Below are 26,975 nucleotides of genomic sequence, written 5' to 3' on the forward strand. Positions count from 1 at the left end.
GTGCGCGCCAGGCGCGGCGGGCGATGGAGCGAGGGGCCGTGCGGGCCATGGCGGCGCGGCTGGGCCTGGCCGAGCCCGCCCTGCTCAGGTAGCGCCGGGCGCTCCGGGCCCGACCCGCTCCGCTCCGCTCCCCCGCGCTCTGCCCGGCGCCGCAGCAGCGCCCGCCTTGGGTCCGCTGCCTGTGCTGAAGCCGCAGAGCCGCGGGCTCAGTGAAGCACCCTGCGGTGCAGAGCTGCTGCTGCCCAGCATCACAGATAGGGCGGCGGTGCCCCGGCAGCACCCCGGGCCCCACGGCCGCGCTGCAGCCCGACTGCGGAACCTTGGGGCGAGTCCTGGGGGACGTTCTGTCCTGTAGCTGTGGCTTTGACGAGGGCTTTGTGTTCTGGGTGTTTTGCAGAAAAGCTGAGGAGTATCTGCGGCTGTCCCAGGTGAAGTGCACGGGGTTAATGGCTCAAATGACGGCGACAAGCAGTGCTGTGATGTGCCTGGACCTGGCGGCGAGTTTCATGAAACAACCAGTTGACAGAGTAAGACAGAGCGTGTGACTTGGCTGGCCGGTGCATTCTGCCTGACTCCACAGAACAATTGTTCTGTAGTGTGTGTTGGGAGCAGGAATGGGAAATAATAACTAATTTTCCCCTAAATCCTGCCGTTTGCTGTGTTAGACCTTTCACTGTTCAGTTTGCAACAGTGAAAATTGAGATCACCACCATAGTTCCTTAACAAACTGAGCTTGCTTTGGTATAATGTCAACTTAATTTCAACTCTTGTAGTAGCAAATAGATTACCAACAAGGATGTTAAATTTAAGATCTGTCTCTTTTACTGTGGGAAGAAAGAAGCTGCTCTAAGAAATCTCTCACTGTAGGGGTACCTGTAAACCTCCCCTGTAAATCTGCCAGGTGAATAGCACTGTGCTATTCAAAATAATGCCTGGTACAACCTATTTGTGATTGTCCATTTACAGCAGAGGAGAATTTAATTGAACCTGACTCCATGAAGGTGTTGCTCATGTCTTCAACCCAGACTCGAGTAATTTTGTCACTAATTACCTTGTAGTAGTGAAGGGGCCGTGTCATGTGTGGAAATGTCAAACCTCACTTCCAGTGAAACGGCCTAAAAATATTACTGCATTAAAAGATGTGGCATTCCTGGGTGGATAATCTTTCTGTGTGCAGTCAAAACACACATTATTCACTGCACAAATTTGTTAATAACTGAACTTAGTGGTTGTGTTGGTTGCCTGATTGAGATCTTAGACAGGACCCTTGCTAATTCTTGGGGCTTGTCTTTGTCTTCTTGACAGAGCTATTGTGTTAAACTCTCTGGTTTGAACAAGACCACCTACCAGAGCTCCATGAAGTCTTTGGAGTGTTTGCTAGGGGTGAACCAAAGGCTGGGGATGCGAGACTTGGCTGTGCAGTTCTGCTGCTCAGAGGCAGTGAACATGGCTTCAGAGATCCTGCAGAGGTGAGGAAGCTCTTGTGGGCACACTGGGAACCACAAGTAAGGTTCTTAGCTCTTTAGGTGTGTAAAGAGCTTGGTGTTTGGAAGGGCCAGATATCTCCCACTGATTGGAGCACTGAGGTGAGTTCTTAGCACTGAGAATCTAGCCATGAGCTGAGCCACTTTTTAGAATACCTGTTAGAAAGATTTAGTCTGTGAATCTCAGCAACTGATTATCCAACTAGGAATTTTTCAGCTGGGAATAGTGTAAAAAATATAGGACTCTTACTCCGTGTATTTGCCCATAGCATCACACTGTCGTCCATTTAACTGCTGATCATGGCACAGTTCAGAAGTAATGCTCAGTAGAAATAAATCCTCCCTTTTGGAGATAGAGATCTCCTAAAATGCACATTACTCTACCTGTAAAACCAATAGGTAGAACATTTCAGGGGAGATTCAGCAGAATGGAACTAAAATGTTACATTCTGTATGAGCTGCTTTAAGCAGAGCAGTCCCTGAAGAGCTCTGCTCTGCAGTGCTGTCACCCTGATAGCACAGGTTTAATGCTGTTAGGTCAATGCACAAAGGCTGTGACTGCTTAGTGGCACTTAATACAAACTGGAAAAAAATAGCCTGGGGCAGGTGGACGATAAAAAATGACATTTTTCAGTGCTGCACATCCACTTTGTCATTTTCCATTTATAAGCCTTCCTCTCTGTAACATACATATTCCAGCAATCAAAGAAACTGTAATACTGCCTCCTATTGTAGGATGCATGGAAAGCATCTCACTGTAAATTTTAAGATGGTAGGGAGAGCTAAAAGTGCTGTGTTGATCAGGAGCACAAGAAGTAGATTTCACTGACATGCCTTGATCCAGATCCCCAGTTTAAAATACCTCTAATTCCAGAAGAGGAGGTCATCCCAACCCTCTTCTTTCCCTCATGTGTTCTGCTTTTCTCAGCCAGCAGCAGCTGTTTCTGCTTGATGGGTTGCAGAGGCCCAGGTAGTCCAACAGACCTGTTCAAGGTCTGAGTGACAGATGGATTTGAGAGCTTCATGTGAGGCAGATGCCCAAGTGTCACTTGCTGTTCCAGGTATGAGTGCAGCCTCTCGGAAGCACAGCGAGCGGACCTGGATTTCTCCAAACCCTTGTTTCTGACAGCTGCTCTGTGCACTGCATGCAGGTGAGTGCAGCCTGGGAGACCTTCTGCAGGCTGAAATGGAACGCCTGCTGAGACACCAGCCAGTGCCAGCAGCTCACTCATTCAGGATCTTGCTTAGCATATCCTGCTGCCCTGCTCCTGCAAAGGGAGACAGCTGGAGCAAACCAGGCGTTTCCTCATAGTGAAGTCTTCAATGTGCACTGCACAAAGCAAAGACTTACATGGCTTTTGGTGAAATGCTGCTCAAGGTACAAGAAGGGCTTCTGAGCACCAAGAAGCAGCCATTCTGAAGAAGGAAAAACCCCAAGAGCTACACCATCACATCCTGAGGATGCTGTAGCATCTGGGAGATGGCTCTGATAGCTGTAGGCCCATGTCAGCTAAGAGAGGTTTGTGATTCAGCCAGCACTTGGGAAGAATTTGCTTGTATGCAAAGATCTTCCTTCCTTAGCATTACACTTGTGACAGTTTTATTCAGCAGTACAGGTGCTGTGTAGTTGCACAGCTCCTGACAAGGGCTTTCTTGACACAGTGTCACATTTAGCTTTTTGTTGTAGTGGCATTTTATCCTGATTTCTCTGAAAATCTGAAAAGTTACCTTTTCCTAAAACAATTCCTTATGTAAGTTCAACTCATCCTGAGTTTCAATTGAGCTGTGTTGACTGAATAGTGTAGGGGTCATGTTTTTTAACCAGATTTGTTTCTGAGTGAGACAAGGATAGGTGGGACAAAAAGTCAGGCCTGCCTTCCTCATTCTCACAGGCAGTGTTGGTACAGTAATTTATCACCTCCCCTAAGTGATAGTTGCTGGAGTGTTGTTTTGTACAGAGATAACTTTCTCTTGTAGGTGTTTGAAGCTAAAAGTGGACAAAACTAAAATGGTGGCTACATCTGGAGTGAAAAAAGCAATATTTGACCGGCTGTGCAATCAGCTGGAGAAGATAAGCCAGCAACTCAGCAGTAAGTTTTTGGCTTTGTCCCTGCAAGACAGCACACTCATCCCATGGCCTCACTTTCAGCTGTCCCAGTCAAATCTGCCCATCCATTCCATTCAAACATGTTTCCTGCAGCCCAGTTCCACTCCCAGTCCTTGCTTCTGGAGAAGTTGCAGTAGTTTAGCAAGAACAAACAGAGGGAAAAAGTGGCAAGGACAAAAATAATATTTTCCTCTCTTCTCAAATGTTCACTGCTCTTTACAGCCTCTGCTGCTGCAATTTATTCCTTGCTTCTCCTGTACTACCTGACCTATCTTGGATTCCTCCCTCTTGCCTGGTTTCTGCATCCTGTTAACATGGCAACCTGGCACACAAATTATCACAAAACATCTTCTCGGGCTGACTCACTCCTGTGCTTTCCTTTCCCCCACTGCAAGATTAACAAGCTTAAGCCTTGCTGTTCTGGTACCAACTCAGCCATTCCCTGGCACCACTCCTCCTCATACCTTGGGCAGATGTCAGGAATATTTCTTGCCCATTGTTGAGCCTGCAGCTCTCTCTGCTCCCTTTTGTGGGGGAGAAAGCCTGAAATACAATTATGTGCCCTAATGTCCTTGTATTTCTGCTGCCTCGTTTTTCTTCTTTTCCCAGGCTTTCATTTTTTACTTTCCCACTGAAAGTTATCCTCTCTTGCTGTCTCTTCATACCCTGATCTTTTCTGCAACATGCTGCCTAAAGATACCCCAAAAGCTGCTACTTTCTCCTAGGCATGTGCCCTATAAAAACCCAAACATTACCCCAGCACTAAAACAACTAAAGACAACTGGGAATTTCCTGAAGAATTCAGGGAAGAGTGTGCATCTGTATACCTGCACAGCTCCCTACCTGTTGTGGGCATCTATGAAAATAGTAGGAATGGAATAGAAGGGAAAGAAATAATTGATAATGCTGCCTGAGTGACCTAGAAGGGTAGCAGTGTGGTTTGGGGCAATCAACATGGTGGATCATTGTGGCTACCAATGCAGCAGCAGTTTGCTGCTAATTAAAGCAGCCAGCCGGTCCCTGCCATACTTGAAGTGCTGAGCATCTGTCTGGACCAGGGAACTGCTGTGACTGGACAACAGCACTTGTGGAAGGTGGCACTGCTGTCAAAGATTCACATTTAAGCCATCCTTGGAGCCACAAATACCATTCAAAAGCAAAGCAACTTACTTGGTTTTATTTTTTAGAAGATGTTCCACTGGCTGCAGAGACACCTGACAGCTTGCAGAGCACCCTGGAGCAGTGTGAGCAGGAAGATGGTAAGCTGTGTTTAGCTGTGAGAGAAAATCACCTCACTGGAGTAGTTCTGAGCTTTCTTGCTGCTCAGTGTTTGAGTTGTGTGATGGGCCACGCTGCTCCAGCACACAGCAGCCCTCAGTCCTGTAAACCTTTGTGGAAGCACACGGAGCCTGGCAGCAGGACAGAGGAGCTCATGCTGAGTAGTCCCAGCAGAATGAAGGGCATTCAGAATGTTCAGACACAGAGGTGCAGAGGTGACTGTCCCAGCAGGGGAGGGCAGCAGTACCCACAGGATTAGACCCCTCCTGCTGTCTGATTTGCTCACTGCCTGTTAGCCCCAGCAGCATGCTGCCCATGATGGCCTCTCATGGGCTTTCTTTGTTTCCTCACAGGCTCTGAAGAGGATGAGGAACTGCCATGTAAACGGCCAAAGACTGAAACAGATCAGGACTATGAGGAATGGAAAAAGAAAATCCTGGAAAACGCTGCTAAGGCACGAGACACAAGGAGTACTGACTCTGTAATGCCAGCCAGTAATGTAACTGCTGCTTGCTCTTAATTTTAACTCTCCCTCTGCTCTAACAAGAGATCCAGTAGCATGTGAATGATGGCTGCCTGGCAGACAGCCGATTTTATTTAGGTTTTAAGTATTTAAGAATGTTATTTTTAATAAATTACACCACAGAGTGATAGGATTTTACAGGAAGTGTGTGTGGCTGCTCATCAGGCTGTGGCATTAGGGGTAGAACAGCTTCATTCTCTTGCTGCAAGAGGCAGGTAACATTCTAATGCTACTTTAAGTGTAAATAAGTTATAAGTTACAGGCCCTTGGGCCCCTGCCTAGAAGCAGTCAGTGAATGAAGAGGAAGGGGACTAACAGTGCCTTGTTAAACTGCAAAGCCAGCAGAGAAATAAAGCCTTATTTTTTTAGTTTTTGGGGCTTTTTTAATAAATATTGTTCAGTCAATGAATCTGACTTGTTTTCATGTGTATAGGAATGAAATGTCTTGTGCTTTTGTAAGGGGTCCCAAATATTCCAAGAAACAATAAGTACTGGAAGGAAAAGCTTTGTATTATGACATCTTCTTGGCACAGGTACTTGGAATGCAAAATAAGTAGCATGGAGGAGATGCCTGTGCCTTAAGAATGAAGATATCCAGAGGAAAAGGATGTTGACTGGTAACAGATTTTTTGTGTCTCACAGTCATAAGCTTAGAGAAGTCTTTGTTCCATTTCTCTTGCATGTTTTCTGCCTGGCCTGTATCTCTGGACCCACCCAAAAATACTTTCAGGCAGCAGGGCTTAAACCAATACTGATGAATATTCTTGTTCCACTTTGATGAAATTTATTAGCATTAATTCAGAAATATACAGAGCAATGAATACAATGACATTCAGCATGCAGAAACACTGTGGAAGGAAAACATGAACAAAAGTGGGCCTTCATAGAAGGTGATAAATTATCTAGATTCTTCTCTGTCCCAATTCTGGAAATGCTGCAGAAGTCAGGACTATGCAAAGTGAGAAGCCCTTGAGTGGAAAAGATAGCTAGACCAGAGTAAGGCAGTCTTACAAACCTCATCATTAGCAACCAACACTTCTGCAAATTCAAGAGGTGTGAAAGTCCATAAAGTTCAAAGGAACTTTACAGGTGCCTTTGCTGGAAAGCTACTTTTAGTAATACTAATTTCCAGTTTTCCTAACAGCCCATCCAGTTCACACTGAGTTTTGCAGAATCCAGAAGAGGAAATCACAGGTTTAATAAATAGTGTTGCACTTTTATTTGAGAGATTGTAAGTGACTCCCACTTTATGCATAAGAAAAGAGTTTAAAATCCAAAATAAGTTAATATTGTGAAGAAAAGGTTTAATGTTCAGTTCAAGAGCTAAGTGAGGGGGGGAAAAAGGGCTTCAACCTCCTAACTGGACTAAAGGCAGAGTCTGGCAATACACTGTTTCCCTGTCACTGAACCTATTAGAAATGAAACCTGTTCTGCATGTCACACCATACTAGCTTCTCATACTGCATTAAAATTTCCAGAGAGGAGAAACAAATCCTCAAACTAAAACTTAAGTGCTGCAGTCATGGACAATTAAAAGCACTTACAGGTTTTAAAAACATAAAATCCCTGGAACTCTCCTCGTTTCTCTACAACATGAGATCTTTTTGCATAGACCCAACAGTCATTAGGTGATTTGTATGCAATGCAGTTTCACACATCTCCTTCCAGAAGTTCAATCAGTTCAGCTCAATTCAGCTTGCCCTAAGAAACAGCAATGGATTGACTTAAGTTACTTCAAACCAGGGTTCCTCATAGTTCCTAACTATGCAGTGACTATTTTTTAAAGGAGAGAGTAGAATAATTAAAAAACAACAAACCAAAACCACCCAAGCCTGGAGTTGCACTGAAGCATCTTCATGTTGTGGGGAAAGTATCTTTTGGGAAGAAATACAGACATTGTTTTCTTCTGTATCTTTTGTTTTAAGTAACAAACACCTGAGGGACAAGTTGTGCCACTGTGTGGCAGTTCTCTAAAGCTGGTAACTCAGAAACATCAGTCAGGAAGAAAGTCTTTAGAGATCCTGTGCTTGGTGTGAGAGAGCAGAAAACTGCCAGAGGTTTTCTGCTATGAACACACCATCAATACTCTGCAGAATCAAAGCCTTCAGCAAGAAGTCAGCCCCAGTGACAGCCACATTTTTCCACCACTGTATAGAACAACTAAAAACTTGTAAAAACAAACAAAGTAGCTTCTGCTTTTAGAAATCTTGTGTTTTTTCCTTAAGGCTCTTCTGGAACCACAGCACTAACACACAAAATAATTGAGGAAGACAGTCCCAAAACCTTAAGTTATAAAACAGGGATAGAAATGTTTGGAGACACCGAGTCCTCCTTCCACGGTCTCATGTCCATCTCCAGGAGTGGTGGAGGTTTCACACAAGCTCATGCAAGCTTGACAGACATACTCTGAAATCTCTTCAGCCTGTTAGCAGCAGCCACCACATAAAAGTGTTTCTGTGAACAGAAAGAACAGTCCAAGCATGAGTGAAACCAAGGCAAAGGAACTTTTCTGCAGCTGACAGGGATTTCTCTTCCTGGTAAATCCATTTCCCTCTAGTGACTCCCAGCTTGTGTGGGCAGTGGTTCCTGCACAGCACTGTGAGGTTCTTCAGTGTTACTATGAATTGAACAGTGATAGGTCTTTAGATTTTGTCTTTAAAATGCATCTTTTAAATGCAGAAGTTTGCCCCAAGCACTGCAGGACTGAAAAAAGTGTAAGCCTCTGGTTTAACTCCTTGGCAAGGAAATGCAACTCCCCAGTGACACAAGGGAAGGAAATGGTCCTCACTGAGTTTGCCTCACAATTTCACAGGCTTCTTTCTAACAAGATTGCCATGTTCACCTTTTAGGATCAATTATCTACAATCAAGTAGAGACTCAAACACAAATTATTATCTTTCACTTCATAAAAACGTAGTTCAGAAGGAGCCTGGGGTTATCAGTAAGATCCTGAAGAGTTCTCTCAATGGGTTTAAGCCTAGTTTTTTTTCCTCTCTCCCACACTTCCAATCTGCAGTGGGAGGCACAAACTGCCTTAAGTTATATCCCTACTCCTTAGTGACAACAGATCAATGCAACTGTTAGCAATGGGAAAAGTATAAAGAGAATGAACTTTTAATATAAAGTAGCATCTGAAGCTTCTGAACATGTAGAAAGAAAGATGCAAAAAACTTCTAAACATCAATCAGCGTGAAAATTGAAACCAAACTTGCTAGAGATAGAAGCAGGACAAGACACTTCCTTTACAGGTAAAAACAGACTTCACAGCTGGTACTTACAAGCAAGAACCTGTGGGCACCAGTGAGCCACCACTCGAGAGGAGGGAATGGCTCCGCCTGTGCTGTGCAGATTTCCCTGTGGCAGCAGGTTTATTTACCTTCCATGTCCTGTGGGCCATGTAGCTCTGCAGCAGCAGCTGGGACTTCAGGCGGAGCTTGCACTTCTGGGCCTTGGCAGGGAGGTTGTTGAGCCACTCGTGCTTCAGGCACTGCGTGGCGCTCATCCGGCAGCTGCAGGGAGGGATCTCCGTGAAAAGCCAGCCCCCTGTGCTCCCCTCCTCAGGGCCCTGCGCTCCTCTTTGTTAGGGATGAAGAAACTGCCTCAGGTGAATGAACAGCAGTGCGAATGCCCGTGCGCGGGGCCCTAGCAGCTCTCCAGCAGGAGGGGTGAGTGGGACGAAGGACTGCTGCAGGCCCTGCAGTGCCGCGGCTGAGCCGTGGAAAACTTCATGGGGTAATGCATCACTTTATTATGCAAATTCAGAACTTTGCTAACAGAAAAGGAACATTCGTGGTGTTATCTGTCTGTCCTGACAGCACAAGCTGTGCCTCATATTTAAAAAGCACAATTGTCTATTCACCCTAAACTTGGATCAAGCTAAGCATACTTAATATCCTGACATCCAACAAGGGGCCCAAATGCCACAGCCTGTCCTAAAAGGTTTGGGAAACACATGGTAATAGAGGAAATCTTGAGGTAGAGGTGTTGGGAAAAAAAGTTTAATTTGCCTTTTTTTCAAATCAAAAGCCTATGTCTAACTCCTGAGCTCTGTCTGATGAGCTGATGAAAAGACAGCTCCTGCCTGCCCACCCCAATTTCAGCAGTCAGGGAGGGGGCTGCAGATCCTGCCAAGGCCAGACCCACTGTCCCAGCAGGGCAAAGGTGCCTGGGCTGCAGGAGAGCAGAGGCTGCCACACACCTTGTGAACAACGGGGCCAGGTAATCACTGCTCTCTGCAACTCACTGGCAACACTCTTCTCTCACATACTCATTTCATTCACAGCTTGTAACCAGACTTTGCAGATGGTCCCTCTGGACACCCTAATCCCATTGCACAGAAAAACTGAAGACTCCAAAGTTCACAGTCTCACAGCAAATCATCATTACAGTCTGAGAAAAAATCCTTAGATCTCTCCTGCTGGCAATATGCTAAATTTCAGCAAATTCTTTGTTTTTCATAGTAACCTATTGTTCAAAATGGAATTAGTACTAGAACTGATTTGTCTGATTTAGGTAATGATCTGGAAGTTATTAATATTCCAAGCACTCCTTTGAATTCCCCCCAAACACACAGTTTGTTTTATTGTATGCATCATTTCTGATTTGATTAGTTTTGTATCACTACTCAGCAAGAGAAAAATTTCTGTACCCAGCCAACTCCCCAGCCGTGGTCTGACATCAATATGATCCTCATTCTCTGCATTGTTTCATATGTGCAATCACTTTTTATCTCAGCAGAGCCAAGAATTAGAAGCAGAGTTAAGTCCCAAATGCTCCCTTAATATCTCCCAAAAGCCTGTAGACCATTTTAGAAGAGAACAATGCACATTTTCACAGCTGCAGCTTCCATTTATCCTCCAAGAGGATAATAATAATAATTCAAGAGGCATTTTTGCAATTTCTGTCAAGGCTTGTGACAGTCCAAAGTAACAATAGAAATAGTTTTTGCTCAGAGAAGCAAAAGCTTTAGAGACAGATTTCTATACTGCAAATCCTTCCAGATTTCCTGTGTTCTGCCTGCATTGATGCTACTGTGAAAAGCAACTTTCCACAATCAGGGTACACAGACCCTTTCCTTTAAAACAGGGGCTTCTGAATCATTGAGGAACTGCCCAGCAAGCCCAGAGCCAGCAAACAAAAATGTCACATAGTGAGTTCTCATTGTTGGCTGCAATCCAAACAATTGGCTGGTAAGAATTTAGTATCATTGGTGCCACTGTTCCCACAATCAGACCCAGGTACCTTTTCTCCTTCACAAGCAGTCTGGAAATAAAGTCTTTGGCGTCCTCTGAGAGCTGTTCAAATGCTTCTGCATCAAAATCCCAGCTGCAATTGACTACATAATTCATTGTCTCTGCATCAGTCTCTCCCAGGAATGGGGACAGGCCACTAAGCCTTAAAAAAAGAAAGATGGGGTGGGGGGAGAAGAGCAGTTATCAGATGCAGGGTGTGTTTTTCCTTCTATGAATCCTCTTGCTACCTTATGGAGGGAAAAGGCTCTCAGCTATGGAGGGTTCCACTTCTCAGTCTCTGCCATGATAAGGCAACAGTCTGGGGCAATTAAGTGTTGTAATTTAGTGTTAGTCCCTAGCAGTTCACTCAGGTCAGGGAGCACCATTAATGGATCCCCAAGGAAAGGATTCAGTGAGGATTTAGGTACATCCTTCAGTGCTTTCCCAGACAGGAAAGCTAGAGGGACTCAAGAGCTTTCCCAAATCGGGGCCCATATCCTTATGTGGCTTGAATTAAACAGAATTCTGAACAATGAATTACTTTTTACAGTTAGTCTCTAAGCCCATCTTTATTGCTTCCATCATTTGGGTTTTGGCTAACATACAAATTTAAACCAGAAATTTATCCAGTTCACAGAAAATGTCTGTGAAAGATTCTGGGATGGAAAACAAGCTCATCAGAAGGTAGACTTTGGACAGACAAGCTGTCCATGGTTGCCATCCAGATATCAGAGAAAAGTTTTAGCCCTATTCATGATTGGTCATTTCTAAGACCCATGGCCCAACAGACAATGTTAATTCTCCTGAGCAGATGCACACCAAGTCTAAGATTATAAAATGATCTGATTACAAATTTAAAAATTAATTCAAGTCCTCAAAAACACAATCAAAATTAGAATTCTTACATATTTTGGGTAACTTTTCAGAGTAAAAAAAAAGACTTGACCCATTTTACTTTGCTAAGAAAGATGACAAGGGTGAAGAACATTTACATATTTATCAAAAGGCTCATTTGTTGTTTCGACACTTTGGACACAGCGAGGCGCCTCTGTATGGAAAGCTGGGGGCTTTAACAGAACTCACGAGGAGTGCTCACAGCCAGATGGGCTCAGAGGCTGCTGCACCCTGCCCTGCAGGGCCCCTGGAGCACTCACAGCATGTATGTGATGACACCCACGCTCCACATGTCCGTGGGGAAGGAAACAAAGTCATAGTTCACCACTTCGGGGGCCAAGAACTCCGGAGTCCCAAAATTCACCTTCAGCTTCTCACAGGGTTTGTACCTGTACCAGGAAAAGAGCCACGAGTCAGGAGCTGGGGAGCTCATGCCATCAAGGGAAGAGCAAGGCACAGCTTTTGGGAGCGTGGCAGGGGAGCAGAGCCAAGTGCCCGGCAGCCAGGGCAGCACTGGGGAGACCTCAGGGGAATATTCCATCATTGTCCCTCTGCCAGAGCAAAGCCAGGAGGAAGAACAAGGACACTAAACCCTGCAAAGGGCTCCCCCAGAGAGTGGTAGCAGCTTTACCCTCTGCCAGGCACCAGAGGATGCTTTCCAGCAGATGTCCAAAATCCATAAAACAAATGAAGCAGTTTTGACTATACAAGATTTGGAGAGAATTTGATTAGTGGGATGTCCCCAGCTACAGCTCAGGGTGAGCATGTGCATCACAGATATGAACACAGTGTAAGTGAGGTGGGATTGAAGAGCATTACTGGGGCTTGGGAACAAGTAACAGTGACCCCATATAGGGGAAAATGACTATTCTTTTTGCTACTGCTAAACAGGGAAAAGTTACAAAACGGAACCAGTGGCAATTGCCACTGACAGCAGCTGGAGTCACATCTGTGTTCAGACAGAACAAACCACTACAGCACTGCTGTAAAAGGAAATCCCTTTCTCCTGGATGATCTTGTTCCCAAAACTGCTTCAGTAGAAGCTTGTATCTTTACCCTCCCAAATTAAAAACCAAACAAACAAAAGCCCAAATTCAATGTACATTTCTTTTCTTTCACAAGTATTTTATGGAGACAAAGTCCTTGAACAGACACTTATATACAAGCACATAAATATATATATGCATGAATGTACCAGCTTTTAGCTGAAGAAAAGTCTTAGAGTTTAGAAAATAATTTGAGAAATATTATTGTTATTACTGTCCTAATAATAGAAATAATTGCTTTTTATTCTAGGGCAATTGACCTATGCTCTCACTGCTTTTTTTAAAACTCATGCAAGCAAAATAAAAGAATGGAGAAAAGTCTCCATTTTTCTGAGGGTTTCCTGTTTCATATGGGATGGTTCAAACATGCTTTTTTTTTCCCCCCTTTTTTTTTTCCCTTCAATCAATGTAGCTACTTAAAGAGTTTAGCAGATCAATTCTACAATTAGAATCTGCACCATGAAACTCTGCAGTCAAGAAGTCTCTGGGCACCTTCACAGAGTCCCCAGAGTAATGGGGAATAATTTTGAGATAATTAGAACAGTAGTAAAGCTTTATCCAAGAGAAATGTTATTTGAAAAAGTAATTAGATAATTAATGCACACAGCAGAAAGCTCATGCAAAAGCATAATGCTTAACTCATTCACACAGAATTATTACAGAGCCATCAAAACACAACTCCCCACCAAAGAACTACTAGAAACATACCAGAGATTTGATTTGGTGAGTTTGATTTGGTTTTGTTTTTTAAAGTAATTCACAACTGAACTTTCTTACCTCCTTGCTAATCCAAAGTCAATAATTTTAATCTGGTTTCCTGTGCGATTTACACATAGGATGTTTTCAGGCTACAAAAAGAGAAGAGGGTATTTTGAGTTAAATGTTTGAGAGAGATATATAGCAAAATATAGTATAAAATTCCCTCCATAAAATGCCACAAAAAGCAGATCAAATGCACCCAAAATTATTTTTTTTCCCAGTGACAATGTTTTTCAAGGTGGGGATGGGGGGGTTGATGGGGTCCAGCTGCAGAACTGTCTGTGAGCCAGCCTGGTTTAATGTCATTTCTGTAAGATGCTCTATAAACAGGCAGGAAAAATGCAGTCTGTATTTCTGTTTTAAAATATCCATTATTAAGGGACCATTAGGAAAACATTGCAGTTTTGCTGCAGGTTGGTTCCAGGCAGTAAAAGGTACAAACTATAGAAGATGACTGAACAGATATTTGTACACTGTTAAAAAAGGGGTAGGAGAAATAGAGGGAAGACTGTGGGCATTTCTAGCCAAGGAGGTTTTGGATGGGGTTTTTTTTCATCCATGATAAAAGGGGATTGTTTAATGCTACAGAGAATGAAAAGCATCTCATTTAAGACAGGCAAAAGCCCAGAATCCTGATGATTCCAAGCAAGCTACTGAACAGACATTGGAAAAAAGTAATCAATCTTTAAAAGCTCCATTCATTGCAGCTATTGAGTCTATTCCTTTATGACGTGAGTCCATGAAATGAGAAATTATTCCTCAGTAATCAGAGACTCTGTGGTGCCTAAAGCAGTACCACTAAAGCACAGAGAGCACAAACAACTGACCTTCAGATCTAAGTGGAGAATGTAATGCTGGTGCAAGTAGTGGACTCCTTCACAAATCTGTTTGGTGAACAGGATGGCATCCAGCTCTGTCAGATGGTAATTTTCATCTGTGATCCGGTCAAATAATTCCCCACCATCAAGACTGAAATTTTCACACAGAAAAGCATTAAAAACCCTAAAATCTTGCATTAGCCTGATTTATTTCCAGGTTGGGAATTAGGCTCTGTAATTGAGGGTCCTAATAAAACATCCAATACAAAGTGTATCAGCAGCCTCAATGACTGCAAGAGACTTATTTCTCTTGAAATTAAGTATCAATCTAAATTCAAAAATGGGAAAGTTGGCACTAGTATTTGGGAGGATACATGCCAAACCCAATCCCAAACCCACATGACCTAGTGATCTCATGGGACCTGGAAAACCTACAGGGAGTACTAAAGTGTCTGCTATTCTCTCATCTTACTAGTCATAGGAAAATAAGTCTTCAACCTACAAAATTTACTAAATGGAACTTCTCAAACTGAAAGCTGTTTCATATGAACTGACAACTGAACCTAATTCTGCACAGAAGAGAAAATTACTCAGAGATAAAGCTCTGAAAGCTTTTAACCTGAAGAAATTACCTTTAAAACATTGTTTTTTCCTTCTGGAAGTGAGATCAACTCTCTCTTAGGCTAGGAAATCACTCACTTCTTCACAGCTCAGAATTATCATTCCCTATTTGCTTTAGTGACCTGAGAAAACCCAGACACCTGACAATTCCTGAGATCATTTAAACTTACTATTCCATTATCAAAGTGATATTATTTTTGGCTTCAAAAGCATCATAAAGCTGGATCAGATTCACGTGATTTAACTGGTTCATGATGTTAATTTCATTTTTTACTTCCTCCTGAAAAAAATAACAAAGTAACAAAAAAAATGAACAAAATACACTCCTTGAATTTCAACATACCAAAACAGAACTATTTATAAAGCCCAACAACAGCTACAGCACAGATCTCAAGGGGACTGGGGGTTTAATCATGAATACAGGAGATGATGAAGATTCACAGCAAGCCCAAGATTTTGCAGTATTTGATGGTACCCTACCCCTCATGGGGCAGCTCGGGGCAGTGGTGCTGGCCCTGGCAGGGAGGGCAGGGTCAGAGCTCCCAGCAGTGTGGTTACCTTCTCTTTGGCTCCTTTCACTTTTATGATTTTGGCTGCCAGGTTGAGCCCCGTCGATATTTCCGTGCACTTGTGGACTTGCCCAAAACGCCCCCTGTGGATGCCAAGGAAAAGATGGGAAAGATGGGAAAGCAGCTCAGCACAGAAACCCCTCCTGGAACTATTCTTATCATGAGCAAAAATAGCCCAGTACAAAGTGAACGGAGTCGGGTGGCCAGCAGCATGGAGCTCCTCTTTCTCTCAGCTTATGAAGGATTAGTTTTATCTTTCCAGCCAGTTGTTCAGTGCTTACATTAAAATATTAAGCCCCGTTGGTCCTGCTGAGATATGATGGCCTGGCCATGCTCTGGCTCCCTTCTGTAACTGGACCCCCTTGCTGTCCTTCAGGGATATGTTAGTGGGTCTATTAACAAGGATATTTCTGTCCTGATCCCAGAACTTTTTAAATGACCATAAGACCAGTAACTGTAGCCACTCACAGCCTGCATTTCTGGCATGCTGTAAATTCTCCCCCATGTCACACAGATATGTTAATGCCCCTTGGGATGATTCCTAAGCACCATCTTCCCTGCTGTTGCATCACATTGGTTATACTTATTAAGCCATATTTGTATGTAGATCAATGTGTAAATCAAGCCTTCTTGTCACATAAGTAAGGATAAAAGAAAACAAAAGCTGAAGCAGCTGCAGACTTCCTATGAGTGAAAACTAAATATAAGGTCAAAATAATTATAACTCTTCCTTAGTTTTATATGCAGCTCAGCACAGGGAAAAAAAAAAAAATTTTGGAAGCTGCCTGACCTAATAGGCTTTGTTGACTTTTCAAATGAATCTGTCTGCCTTAAGGATACAGGTTCTTCTCACAACACTGAGGCCAGGATTATTAAAACAAATGAAAAAAGCAGTCATCAGGATGGCAGTGAGGCATCTGAAAATGGGGCTGGGGCAGAAACCAGCCATCTAAGGGACATCCTTGATGTAGGAGCAGCTGTGATCACCCAAAGGGCTCCAGGATGACCCCACCCCCTCTGGCTGCAGAGAGCTTGTCTGTCCCTCACACACACACCTTGGGGCCAGCTGCAGAGCTCTGCAGCTCGCTGCCCTTCCCCAGCAGCAGCACAGCACGGGGACAGCCACACTTACCCCCCCAGCACCTCGTGACGACACACGGAGTAGCTCGTGGTCACCTCCGCCTGCTTGACGCTCACGATGCGGTGCTCGAAAGGAGCTGGAGGAGAGGGGCTGTCATCTGCAGGGGAGACAGGCTGCTCACTGACATTTCTGCACTCATCACTGCCCTGTTCCACCTCCTCACACCATGGATTTCACCCCGGAGGATGTGAGGGCCTTGCGCTGCTAAATGCCTTTTACAGACAAGCAACACAGTCCCAGAACTGAGATCAGCATCCCACCTCCTGAACCTCCACTCTTTTTAACAGAGTAAAGCCACTGGATACCTTTAGGAGACCAACATCTTAGTTTATGCATTAACAGAAAGGGCCACCAGAACATACTACGTGAAAGTTTGAAAAAAATTACACTTATCTTTTAATTGTTACATGACAGCCAGAAAAACCAGCAGAAATACACAGCACTGAGGTGGGAGGACAGTGATTGATAAAATCATGGAGTTCCTCTTAGCAGCAAGAATTTTGCAGACAATTTCCAAACTAAAGCTGCAATTATTAGCATTACAACTACTACATTTAGTCTGTTTGTGGTAAGCTAAATTAGTTAACTGTGATCACTTAATGTCCAAGGCTTTCTAGGGTAAAGCTTCATTAAACCCATTTTTTATGCCTCCCATTAAAAGCAATTTTATAATTAATCTCCAGGTACCCCAGGCTGCAATTTAACACGTATTCAACTCATCTCCAGCCCCTGCTCAGAACGCCAGAGCAGTCAGGTCATCCGCCCGTGTCTGTACATTCTGGAATGTACACACACATGTGCTGCCAGGAGAGAGACAAAGCATTCCCTGAGACAAAGCACCCAAGTGTTCCCTCAGGAACCAAGAGATCCATGGCCAATAACACAACAGGCCACAACAAGAAACATTTCCTGCAGTGCTTTTCTGTGCTCTGCATTTCCATAGTTGCTAAAGTGTGTTTGGTTTGCACGCTCTATCTGAAGGGACAAATGCTTCATGTAATGGACTTTTTCAAAATTCTCGTACTTCTCATCACACATGCACTTCATGCTATTTTATTTTAAATTATATTTTTCCCCAAAACACACTTTAAAAGGAAAGTTACAGTCAAAAGAATCTGTGAATTGTTAGTCACATAGTCAAAGGTACCCAATACAAAATGCCCTTGAAGTGTAAGACATAGGTGTTCCACTGAGCACTGCTCCTGCTCTTATTTGTCTACACAACAGGCAGGAATAGCAGAAAATCCTCAACATACAAGTTTCAAGAGTAACTGTGAGCAACTTACCAATGATTTCTCCTTGAGTGGGAAGAGCTCTGCCAGCTACCAGAGACTTGGTCTTCTCTGGTGCCTCTCCTGTACACTGCTGAGCATCATGTCTGCTTCCCCCTGCAGTCTCAGATTCCCTCCTCTCAGACTTGGTATCTGTTGGGGATTTTTCTGCTTTTGCTGTTTCTTGATGTATTTTCACTTTTACCCCTGCATCTTTCACAGGCTCCTTTGCAGAGATATTCTGTGAGGTTATGGGCTCACATTTTAATTCTGATTTCTCTTCAGCTTTTTCACCTGGTTTGGGTTTGCTCAGGAATGGCTTTTGCTTCCCTGTTTGAGGTGCAAGTTCATTTTGCTTATTGTCCCCTTTAACTTCTGAATTTGGCTTGGAGCTGATGTTTTTAGGACTCTGTTGAATTTTTAATTTGTCAGGCTTGACTCCTTTCAAGTCTGCTGGTGTGGATTTCACTTTGGAACTTTTACCTCTGCTGTCACTTACGTTTCCCTCCTTGGCCATCTCAATCTTTTCTTTCATGTCAGTCATATGTACACTGATGGATATCCTGGAGAGCAAACAGGAGGCATTTGATATTGATTTTGTAACTTTGTGGGGGAAGAAAAATCTGTACTTTTCCAAAGCCATACAATTCTATAGTATGGATAAGACCTAACTGTACCAATCTTGCTGGGAAAAACCCACAAACACTAAGGGGAGAGCACCAAAAAGCATGCTGGTTCTTTCTCTGTGTCCTCATCTCTCTACATGTCTGCCCTTCTGCTGAACAAAATGCCTCACCCTGCAAAGAGTTAATCCCACATTTGAAAACTTACCCACTTTTTGCAATTATTACGGTTGGTCTAATAAAACATCATCATCTGGGCAGAGAGAGGATAGTGATTGCCTTCACAAATTACAGGCTGGTTAGCTAAATGGCTGGCTGCTCATGTGCCTCTACAAATCTGATGGCTTGTATCCTCTTCCAGCTGGCTGACCTGCACACTCAGCCATCTGTGTTTGGGTCTTCTGATGGGATAGCATTCTTTTCACAGCCTTCTCTTAAAAATCTAACTTTGATAAACTCTCTCATTCCATCAATACTATTTTCCTTGGCATTTTAACTGCTGGAAAAGTTTAATGATTTTTTTCCCTCTTGTGTTGCCTAAAAAGAATACAGGTTAGAACCAATTCTCTGTGCTCCTAAACTCCATCAAAGACATTTGAGTGATAATGTTTGAGTCAACTGTTACAGCTCCAACTGTCATGAGCAGTCTGATTTTACCAAGGCTGAATTGAAACTTGTGAAGCTGTAAAGCAGATTTTATACAATGGCAAATGAAGACAGTATGGGAGAGAACATACCTCATTTTCACAAAGGTAATTGCATCTTTCAGTGGAGCAACCTCATTACAAAAGATGTTACAGAAGAAAATGTTTCTGCTTTCGTAAAACAAGAGTCTGAAATGCCTCATTTTTCTGCACCTTTAACATCCTGGTGCTGTGCTGGATCTAAGCTGCTCTGGTGTGAGCTGTGAGAGCAGCTGAAGCCAGCTCTGAGCAAACACTTCCTCTGCTATCTAGACAAGCCTGAACTCAGTGGGACTCTCGGGCATTTCTCCAAGCTGGGGAACACAACGTTCCTCTGATGCCTCTGTGTGGGCTTACAAACTTCATTAAAAGTTGCATCCATTTTAGAGAGGTGTTTACCACCCTCATGTGACTTCACACTCCAAACCATGACAATGCCCTGGGCTGCAGCTGCCTCTGGGATTTACTCCAGCTTCTGCCTTCCACTTACCTGCTGGCCTCCCTTATCCCCAAACCAAAATCTGGGGCTCAGACACCAAATTTATACACATAAACAATGGAGAAATTCCCCACCCAAAGTCATACATACATTTGTGGGTGTGTATGGATGAGTGTCTGTCACCACTTTACAGCCACCCACCCAGACAGAGAAGGTATTGGCAGCTAAAATCTGCCACAGAAGTTCCATTCGTTTAGGTTTAGTTGGGAGGGGTCTTTTGGTTGTGGGGTTTTGTTGTTTTCTGTTGTGTGGGCTTTTTAAATTTTAAATAAATGGGATTAAAATAAATCCTAGATAAATAATCCAGAGGAAAATGGACTATGTAACACCTATATGAGGAAAATATTAGTCTGATAGAGATTAATAAATGAACAGTCTTTAGGTGACCAAAACACTGAAAACACTGAGGACAACAAACACAAGTTCTTGTTTTGTCATACACTAATAAATATCTCAATTTCCTTTGGTTTCTATAGTGCCCATGGCTATAGAAGCCAAGGAGCTGTGAGGGAGTGAGTGGTTTGAGTGAGTGGTTTATAACCACCTGAGCTCCTCTGCAGTGGTCACCTTTCTATGTCAGCACACAGCAGTGCTGATACCTCAAGCCCCTCTGTCCATCCGAGCCCTGGGCTGCACAGAACTTTACACAGGGCCCCCTGAGCCTTCTGCCTTAACCCTTGTAAGGTTCCTCCTACCCCACCACGCAGGAGCTGCCTCCTTTAATGGCCTGGCCTTCCTTTTCTCCCTTGTAACACATGGAAAGGTTTCAGGTCCCACGGAAAGCCACCACAAGGCCATTACCTGGTATGTGTCACTTCACACCCCGTGTCAGATATGGCCCGGGACGTGGAGGGCACAGCTTCCCGGGATGCCGCACCCGCCGCCGGAGCTTTGTTTTCATTCTTCCCAGGTTTCTGATGAACAAGCTGCCTGTGGCACTCATCAAGGCCTGGGGCTCTGTCCACCTTCTGTGCTTTAGCAGGAGCATTTTGGTTGCCTGCATGATCTTGGTGTATGAAGGGAAGACCATTGTGCTGATTCACAGCTTTGACATCGATGTCCTTTTGCTGTGGACAGCTCTTAGAGCTCTGTGTTTTGCCAGCACCTTCTACCCCTTGCTGCTGCGCTGTCCTGTCTTTAAGCTGGGGTTTGGAGTCAGCTTTGTGGGCTACAGCACTGGAAGTGTTCACCTTCTCACATGCTCCCTTGTTTTCATCCAGCTTTTTCACGCTTTTTGTCTCTGAATAAAATAATCCATTAATAAACAATCCTTGGCAAAAGTGATGGCAAAACAGAGGAGGAATAAAGCAACACACCTCTCAAAATAACCTACAGAGTTACACCTGAAAAGATGGCAACAAGAATCCCCCAAAAGGTTTAAAATCCTTACACCATCAGGCTCGAGCTACTACTAATGCTCATGGCTTAAAACCAGAGATTCACCTGCTCTGGTGCTTTCCAGCAGTGCCTCAGATTGGACTTGGATTCCTTAAAGCAAACAAAAATCCTGCAAGGCCCAAGTTCAGCGTATCTGAAATCTGAAATTGCTTTGTGGGCAGGTATAACAGGTAGTTTAAGGCACTGCAGATGCTGCAGGACCCTCCTGATCCCAATACAGCCTTCTCCCCAGTTAGAGGGGTAGAGACACAGCCAGCAGGACTCTGAGGCACGAGACAGAGCCCAGCTGCAGTTTCCACAGAAGGACTAAAAGGTTCTCCACCGCCTTCCGGGACAATGGCTGTGGTTATTAACATTCAGCATGCCCAGACCACCAGCAGCCAAGGTTTGCTCACAACTCTGTGTAGCTTTTGAGTCAGAATTGTGACCATTTGCTTTGTTTTAGTCACTTCCAAAGCGATGAAGCTAAAAAGGTGACTGGCCATAAGGCAAAGGATTCACTGACAATTTGTGAAGACAACAGCATGACAGGGCCTGCTCAGCATCATGTTCACCCCTGCTGCAACTGCACAGGCATTGACAGTGGATGCAACAGGGCAGTGCCCTGACAGATGCACCCTAAATAGGAATCTGGCCCTGACATGCCAGTGAAGCTTGTTGATCAAAAAAAGATATTCCAGTGTCAACACGTCCCTTTTTCAGAGATGGGGAAGAGGGAGGGCTGCTTCAGAGGTATTAATGGAAAAGAACTTATTGGGTTTGCTATGTGACGGGGCCACTATCTTCACGGTATCTCCAAACAAGCTCTGCTCTCTGAATTCAGCTCACTGAAACCCAACTCAAAAAACCCAGCTCTTCAGCTAAACAAAACTGCTCCTTTTAATTTCTGTATCTTCTAGCTTTTTGTAGTGCTTGATCCTGGGGATAAATCAGCTTGTGAAGGTGGTGAGAACAATTCTATACTCTCAGAACTGAGGGCAAAGTTACTCAGTTACATCTGAGTAATTCAGGTAGTGGGAAATGGCAGGCTATTAATTTCCAGTTTGTCTGCTGCACATTCTAGAGTCAAAGCTTGCAGCATGCCTGGAGTGATACATACCTTCCAGAAGCTTCTTGCTTTCAGTCTGGGTTCCTCTGTTACTAAGCACATGCTTAGGTTTTGCACCACTCTCCTCAGACTTATCTTTGGCCTAAAATTGACAGGGGAACACAGAAATTACAGTTACAGCCAAAAGTGTCTATTTCCCATTAGGTTCCTGCAACTATGTAGGCATTCAGACTCTGAAAAATGGACAGTTACACCTCTTCTGAATTATTAGTCAGTGCTGTGTTTACTTCCTTCCTCCAGTCTCTCCCTGCCTTTGCAGGCAGGCATCCTTTTAAAACAACATAACAGATTAATACATTAGCTCACTGCTTTCCAAAATTTTCACTGTCTGGGTTTTTGCCTCCTGTCATCTTTATTCACATTGATTAAAAAGTATGACATGTGAAACATGAGACAGTAGAAAAAGAAATGATGCTGTATTTCTGTTGCTTTTTGGCTGGTGACAGAACAAAAAGTAATGTTTCTGAATATATTTGTCAAAACATATTTGTCTAATCATTTGACCCGATAAGAGGTGATACCAAAAAATAATGTCTAGTTTTATATCAAGTCTTGTGTATGTATTTGACATTTCACATGTCACCTTTAGAATGATTAAAAACAGAAGCAGATTTTATCTTTAAGCAGTGTTTTTCCCCCCAGTTAATTTGAGGGGGAGGGATATTTTGTAACAGGCCCACTGAAGACTTCACACAGCAATACATGTGAAATCAAATTACAACTGACTTCTATGCAGCAAAAAGCATTACACAAAATTAGGAAAAGGCATAATATTTCCTGTGGTTGACAAACAGTTAAAAATCTAGTGATGATCTAGCCTCCTATCCTGATTTGTACAAGCAAATAAGCAACACGAAGTATTTCTGCAGGTAACTGATTACAAAACAGCTGCACATCAGCCCTTCACCTGTTAGTAAAAGCAGTTAAGGATTTCATGCACCAACCCTACAGACTGAACAGAGCCTCCCCACCTCCCCATTCCAAAAAAAACCAAAACACCCAAAAAGTAAAAGTAGGAAAAAATCATTACCCTTTTTATTACAGCTCTAAGCAAACCTGCAACAATGACCAGGGTGAACATTATTCTGGCACAATCCTACATGCAAAGAAAGCCTTGCGTAAGTGACAGTTTAATGCTGGTGTGGGTTTTTTTTTCTGGTTTTTAAGAAGTTAGAGGTTTGGAACCTAGGAAGCTCAACAGTCTTTTGTTAACTCCAACCTCACAAAACTTCTTCCATAAGCATTCCCAAGGCATCCCTGGAATGCTGTCACAAACAGCTTCACCCAGAAATGCAAACACGACCTCCCCACTCCCAGCCCAGCCCCTGATAAGCAGAGCCCTGGTACAAACAGCAAAGGCTGGAAAACAGGCACAAGCAGGCAGCTATTTATTTTTCTGTACTCCCCCTGCAACTGTGCAGCTCTTTGGACATGTCTGTGCTGCTGTCACACAACAGGCTGCAAAAACCAGACCCAAGTTAGCACATGGCTCAGCACAAGGTAATGTGTTCACCTGTGCTTTGCTCCACATTTCCCAGCCAGGTCACGTACACACACAGCCTCACTCACTCGAGCCTAGTTCAGGCATCACTCAGCAGTCTGTGATCAAAGCACAGACTTAAGGTCTTATAACTGACTTCATGCTCCAATTTCAAAAAGTGTTCATGACCAGAAACAAAAAAGGAGGACAGTGATGGTCATGTTGCAAAACTAGAGGTTGCCATAAAGGTGATCACCCACTACACCCTGACTGTTCTCCAACCAAGGCACGTGTTAGAGCCTGGGACACAGACCTCCACCTCTCCCACTCCAGCAGGTTGTCACCAGCAAGTCATTTCACCTCAATCTCTATCTGCCTAGCCACAAAATCAAACAAAGGACAGTATCTGTCTCCAGGCATTTTGCAGTGACTGCAGGCAATGACTGCAATAACACAGCTTTACCTAAAACACATCAGACTTTCCCATTTCTCCAAAAATCTGTAGAACTGAAGCTGTAACTTCAAGTATAAGCTTTATCTCTATTCAGATTTAAGGTTGATAACTAATGTATGATTTCTTGTTCTCAACACTAATGGAAGCACTTAATAAATTCCTCTGTCTCCTAACAGCCCACCTCACTTGTCAGCCTCTGACACTTAAAAAAGGGAGACCAGGAGAGCACTGAAAACTTGGAAAGGTACATTGCCATCAAGCACTGCCCTGTTCTTCCAATGGGTTAGATGCACTTTCCCATCAAAGGATTTTACAGCTTTGGTGGAAAATACTTGCATTAGATACCAATGGACATTTTCATTTGAGCTAAATTCTCCTTACTGTAATCACATCTCTACATACATGGGGATTTGGAATGAATAAACATATTCCAGCTCTTGCAGTTTTCCTCTCTTTCATTCCCATGGTGGGGTAGAAGCCACAGTGAAAAATGGAAACTCCCATTACCTACAACTAATTCCAGATGCCTATCACTGTTAAAAAAAAAGGTTGATGTACTTTAAAACATTGTATCAGCTAAGTACTGGTCTTGCCTGTTCCTCACTCACTGTCCTCAATAATTAAGAAATGCTTGGAAACTGAAGTCTGAGAACTTGCAAACACAAGAACTACTTGATTTCAGGAGTAAATTATGTCAATGGAGTTGATGAAGTCACAGCTGCATCACAAAAATGTAGCTAAAGACAGCCAAGATGTCTAAGGACATGGAAATCTGCTCAGTAACATGACCATAAGTCAGCACAGGTCTCAGGAACTGGTGCTGTGTTCAGAATTTGTGAACAAACAAGGAAATAGAAGCTTCTCTCAAACAAACCCCAAAAGCTTCTTAGTATGCTACTCATACTTTTCACTAGGGCCTCAATTCAGTCACTGATTTGGGTGACATTGCTGAGCTTTGAGCCAGTGCAGTGAATTTTCCTTTCCAGTAGCAATCTCTTTCTCACAGCCATTACAGGACTGCCCAGCACCCTTCAGGAACCTCAGACACTGTTTTGAGCTTGCTCCCTGCCTTAAGAGCCTTGCAATCCAAAGGTCCCAGCAGTAACCTGTACCAGCAATACAGAAAGGAAAACGTGAATGCAACATCATGCAAGAGATTGACAGGAGAGCCTAAAGCCCTGCTATGTCATAAAGTGAAATGAAGAACAGTAAAACTAAACCAACCTCAACCGGGATTTCCAGCAGACTCCCCTTCTTCCAGGGCACAATGCCTTTGAGAATGAAATCCACTACTTTAGAATTTTTTAATACTTCTCCCACAAATGTAATAACTTTATCCAGGGTATCAACCCTTTTCTCTATCTTTGCCAGCCTCTCCTTATGCTTGGAGGCATCTAGCTGGGCAGCTCTCATCAAATTCAACACTTCTGAGCACATGCTCTGGACGTCAGCCTGGGCAGCGCTGTCCGGTTCCTTCAGGCCTTTCTGCAGAGCATCTGTGTCATCAGGAGCTGCCCGGGATACTGTGAGCTTGTTAATGCCATTTTCTACACCAGCAATGCCTCTGTCCACCCGCTGCAGTTTGCCTGTCAGGTCTTCTTGGAAATGCAACAGTTTGTCCACCTTTTCGTTCAAGAGATACAGTTTTTTGTCCACCGTACTTAAACTGTTCACTTTTGCAGGCTGAAACTTTGTCAGGGCGTTTCCCTCTGCGAGGTCCAAGCTCCCTGCAGACATTGTGTCCAGACAGCAGGAAGTCAGACAGATTAGGCTGCCTTTGCATTAATCATAAATTAGAAAATGAGGCTCTGAAAGTTCATCTTCTTCAGCTATTCCTACACCAAACAAGCTCACTTACTGGAGTCACTAGAGCATATCGTGAGATAGCTACTGCACAAAAGATTTATTTCTGTGTTATCTATTTCTTACTGTGTGCTTTCAATGATGGAGGCAATTTGGCACCAGACTGTGTTTTTTTGTGCCTCCTTGACGTCACAAAACCATTTAAAATTCTTTCTCGAGTGGCTGTTGATAGGCAAGCATCTTAACAATGGCCAATGCCTGCGCAGGCCTCTGGAGGGAGGGGGATTGTTTTCATGACCAGTTTTAGTTCTGTGATAATGAAAAGGTGCTAGAACATTTCCCTTCATTAAACAGGAAAAAAAATAAAAGTAAACTGGCTGGCCTTGTGCTGAAGCTTGGAAGAATTCAGCTCTGTAGCACGGATGCAGAACACCCAGCATAGACACAGGGTGCTCTTTCAGTTGGCTGGTACTTGAATTTAAAAATAGAGTACAATGACAATGACCTGAAATACGTATCTAGCACCAGCATGTCTTTGTCAACTGAAACTTCTAAAATTAAATCTTTCTCACAGGTTAGAAAAATGAACCAATTAAAAAAAAATCATAACAAAGGCACAGCAGAATTAGTCTAACTATTAGCAATTAAATTATTAAATTATAAATCTTAAAGGATTTGTTATTTACTTGCTTTTCACTTCTGAATCACAGCATATCTACTATACAAATTACAGTCACTAGAGAACAGAAAAAGTCACTTCACACTGCACAGGCTCCACTGCCACAGCTCTGAACGCTTTAGAAGCATTAATGAATGTACCCTTACAATACCACACAGAAGGGGAGTCAGTTCTCTGCCACAGAGGATGAACTGTGGCATCAGGAGAGAGCAGTTTGTCCCATGCCAGATGTGACACTGTCACACGACTGTGTCTGGTTCTCCTGGGTCCCTTTTGCACTGCTGAGTGTAGAGCAGGGAGGAGAAACAATGGAACCACAGCAAAGCCTTTGGGATACCCAGCACCCCTCGGCCTCCAGGCCCTTTCCTCATCTTATGTAAAGGGCATATGGAAAGAAAACGTCACTCAAAGTGAATTTCCTGTATGACATAGGACATTCTAGACATTAAAACCCTTCCCACAGAGTAGTAGCAGCATTAAAGTTACCCTCTCGAGACAATGTTGAA

At 43.6% G+C, this 26,975-nt stretch overlaps 2 protein-coding genes across 2 annotated transcripts; one reads left to right on the forward strand and one right to left on the reverse strand.

Moving 5' to 3' along the window:
• The first annotated feature begins 19 nt into the window (after positions 1–19).
• Positions 20–5,801, forward strand: ORC6 (origin recognition complex subunit 6). Its single transcript, XM_053987177.1, has 7 exons — positions 20–88; positions 398–527; positions 1,306–1,469; positions 2,546–2,635; positions 3,462–3,574; positions 4,779–4,850; positions 5,223–5,801. Exons 1-7 carry the CDS (start codon positions 24–26, stop codon positions 5,387–5,389), a joined length of 801 nt encoding a protein of 266 aa, XP_053843152.1. The 5' UTR covers positions 20–23; the 3' UTR covers positions 5,390–5,801.
• A 352-nt stretch (positions 5,802–6,153) lies between these two features.
• MYLK3 (myosin light chain kinase 3) lies at positions 6,154–25,724 on the reverse strand. The gene is made up of 14 exons (XM_053987173.1): positions 25,212–25,724; positions 23,084–23,149; positions 22,045–22,135; positions 20,349–20,787; positions 17,758–18,305; positions 16,463–16,568; positions 15,320–15,413; positions 14,932–15,041; positions 14,150–14,291; positions 13,341–13,411; positions 11,778–11,906; positions 10,634–10,786; positions 8,769–8,901; positions 6,154–7,846 (listed from the first exon to the last, which is right to left on the reverse strand). The coding sequence occupies exons 1-14, from the start codon at positions 25,722–25,724 to the stop codon at positions 7,775–7,777; spliced, it is 2,667 nt and encodes an 888-aa protein (XP_053843148.1). The 3' UTR covers positions 6,154–7,774.
• Positions 25,725–26,975: the final 1,251 nt, after the last annotated feature.

This window comes from Vidua macroura, chromosome 11 (genome assembly GCF_024509145.1).
Source record: "Vidua macroura isolate BioBank_ID:100142 chromosome 11, ASM2450914v1, whole genome shotgun sequence".
NCBI classification, from domain to species: domain Eukaryota; kingdom Metazoa; phylum Chordata; class Aves; order Passeriformes; family Viduidae; genus Vidua; species Vidua macroura.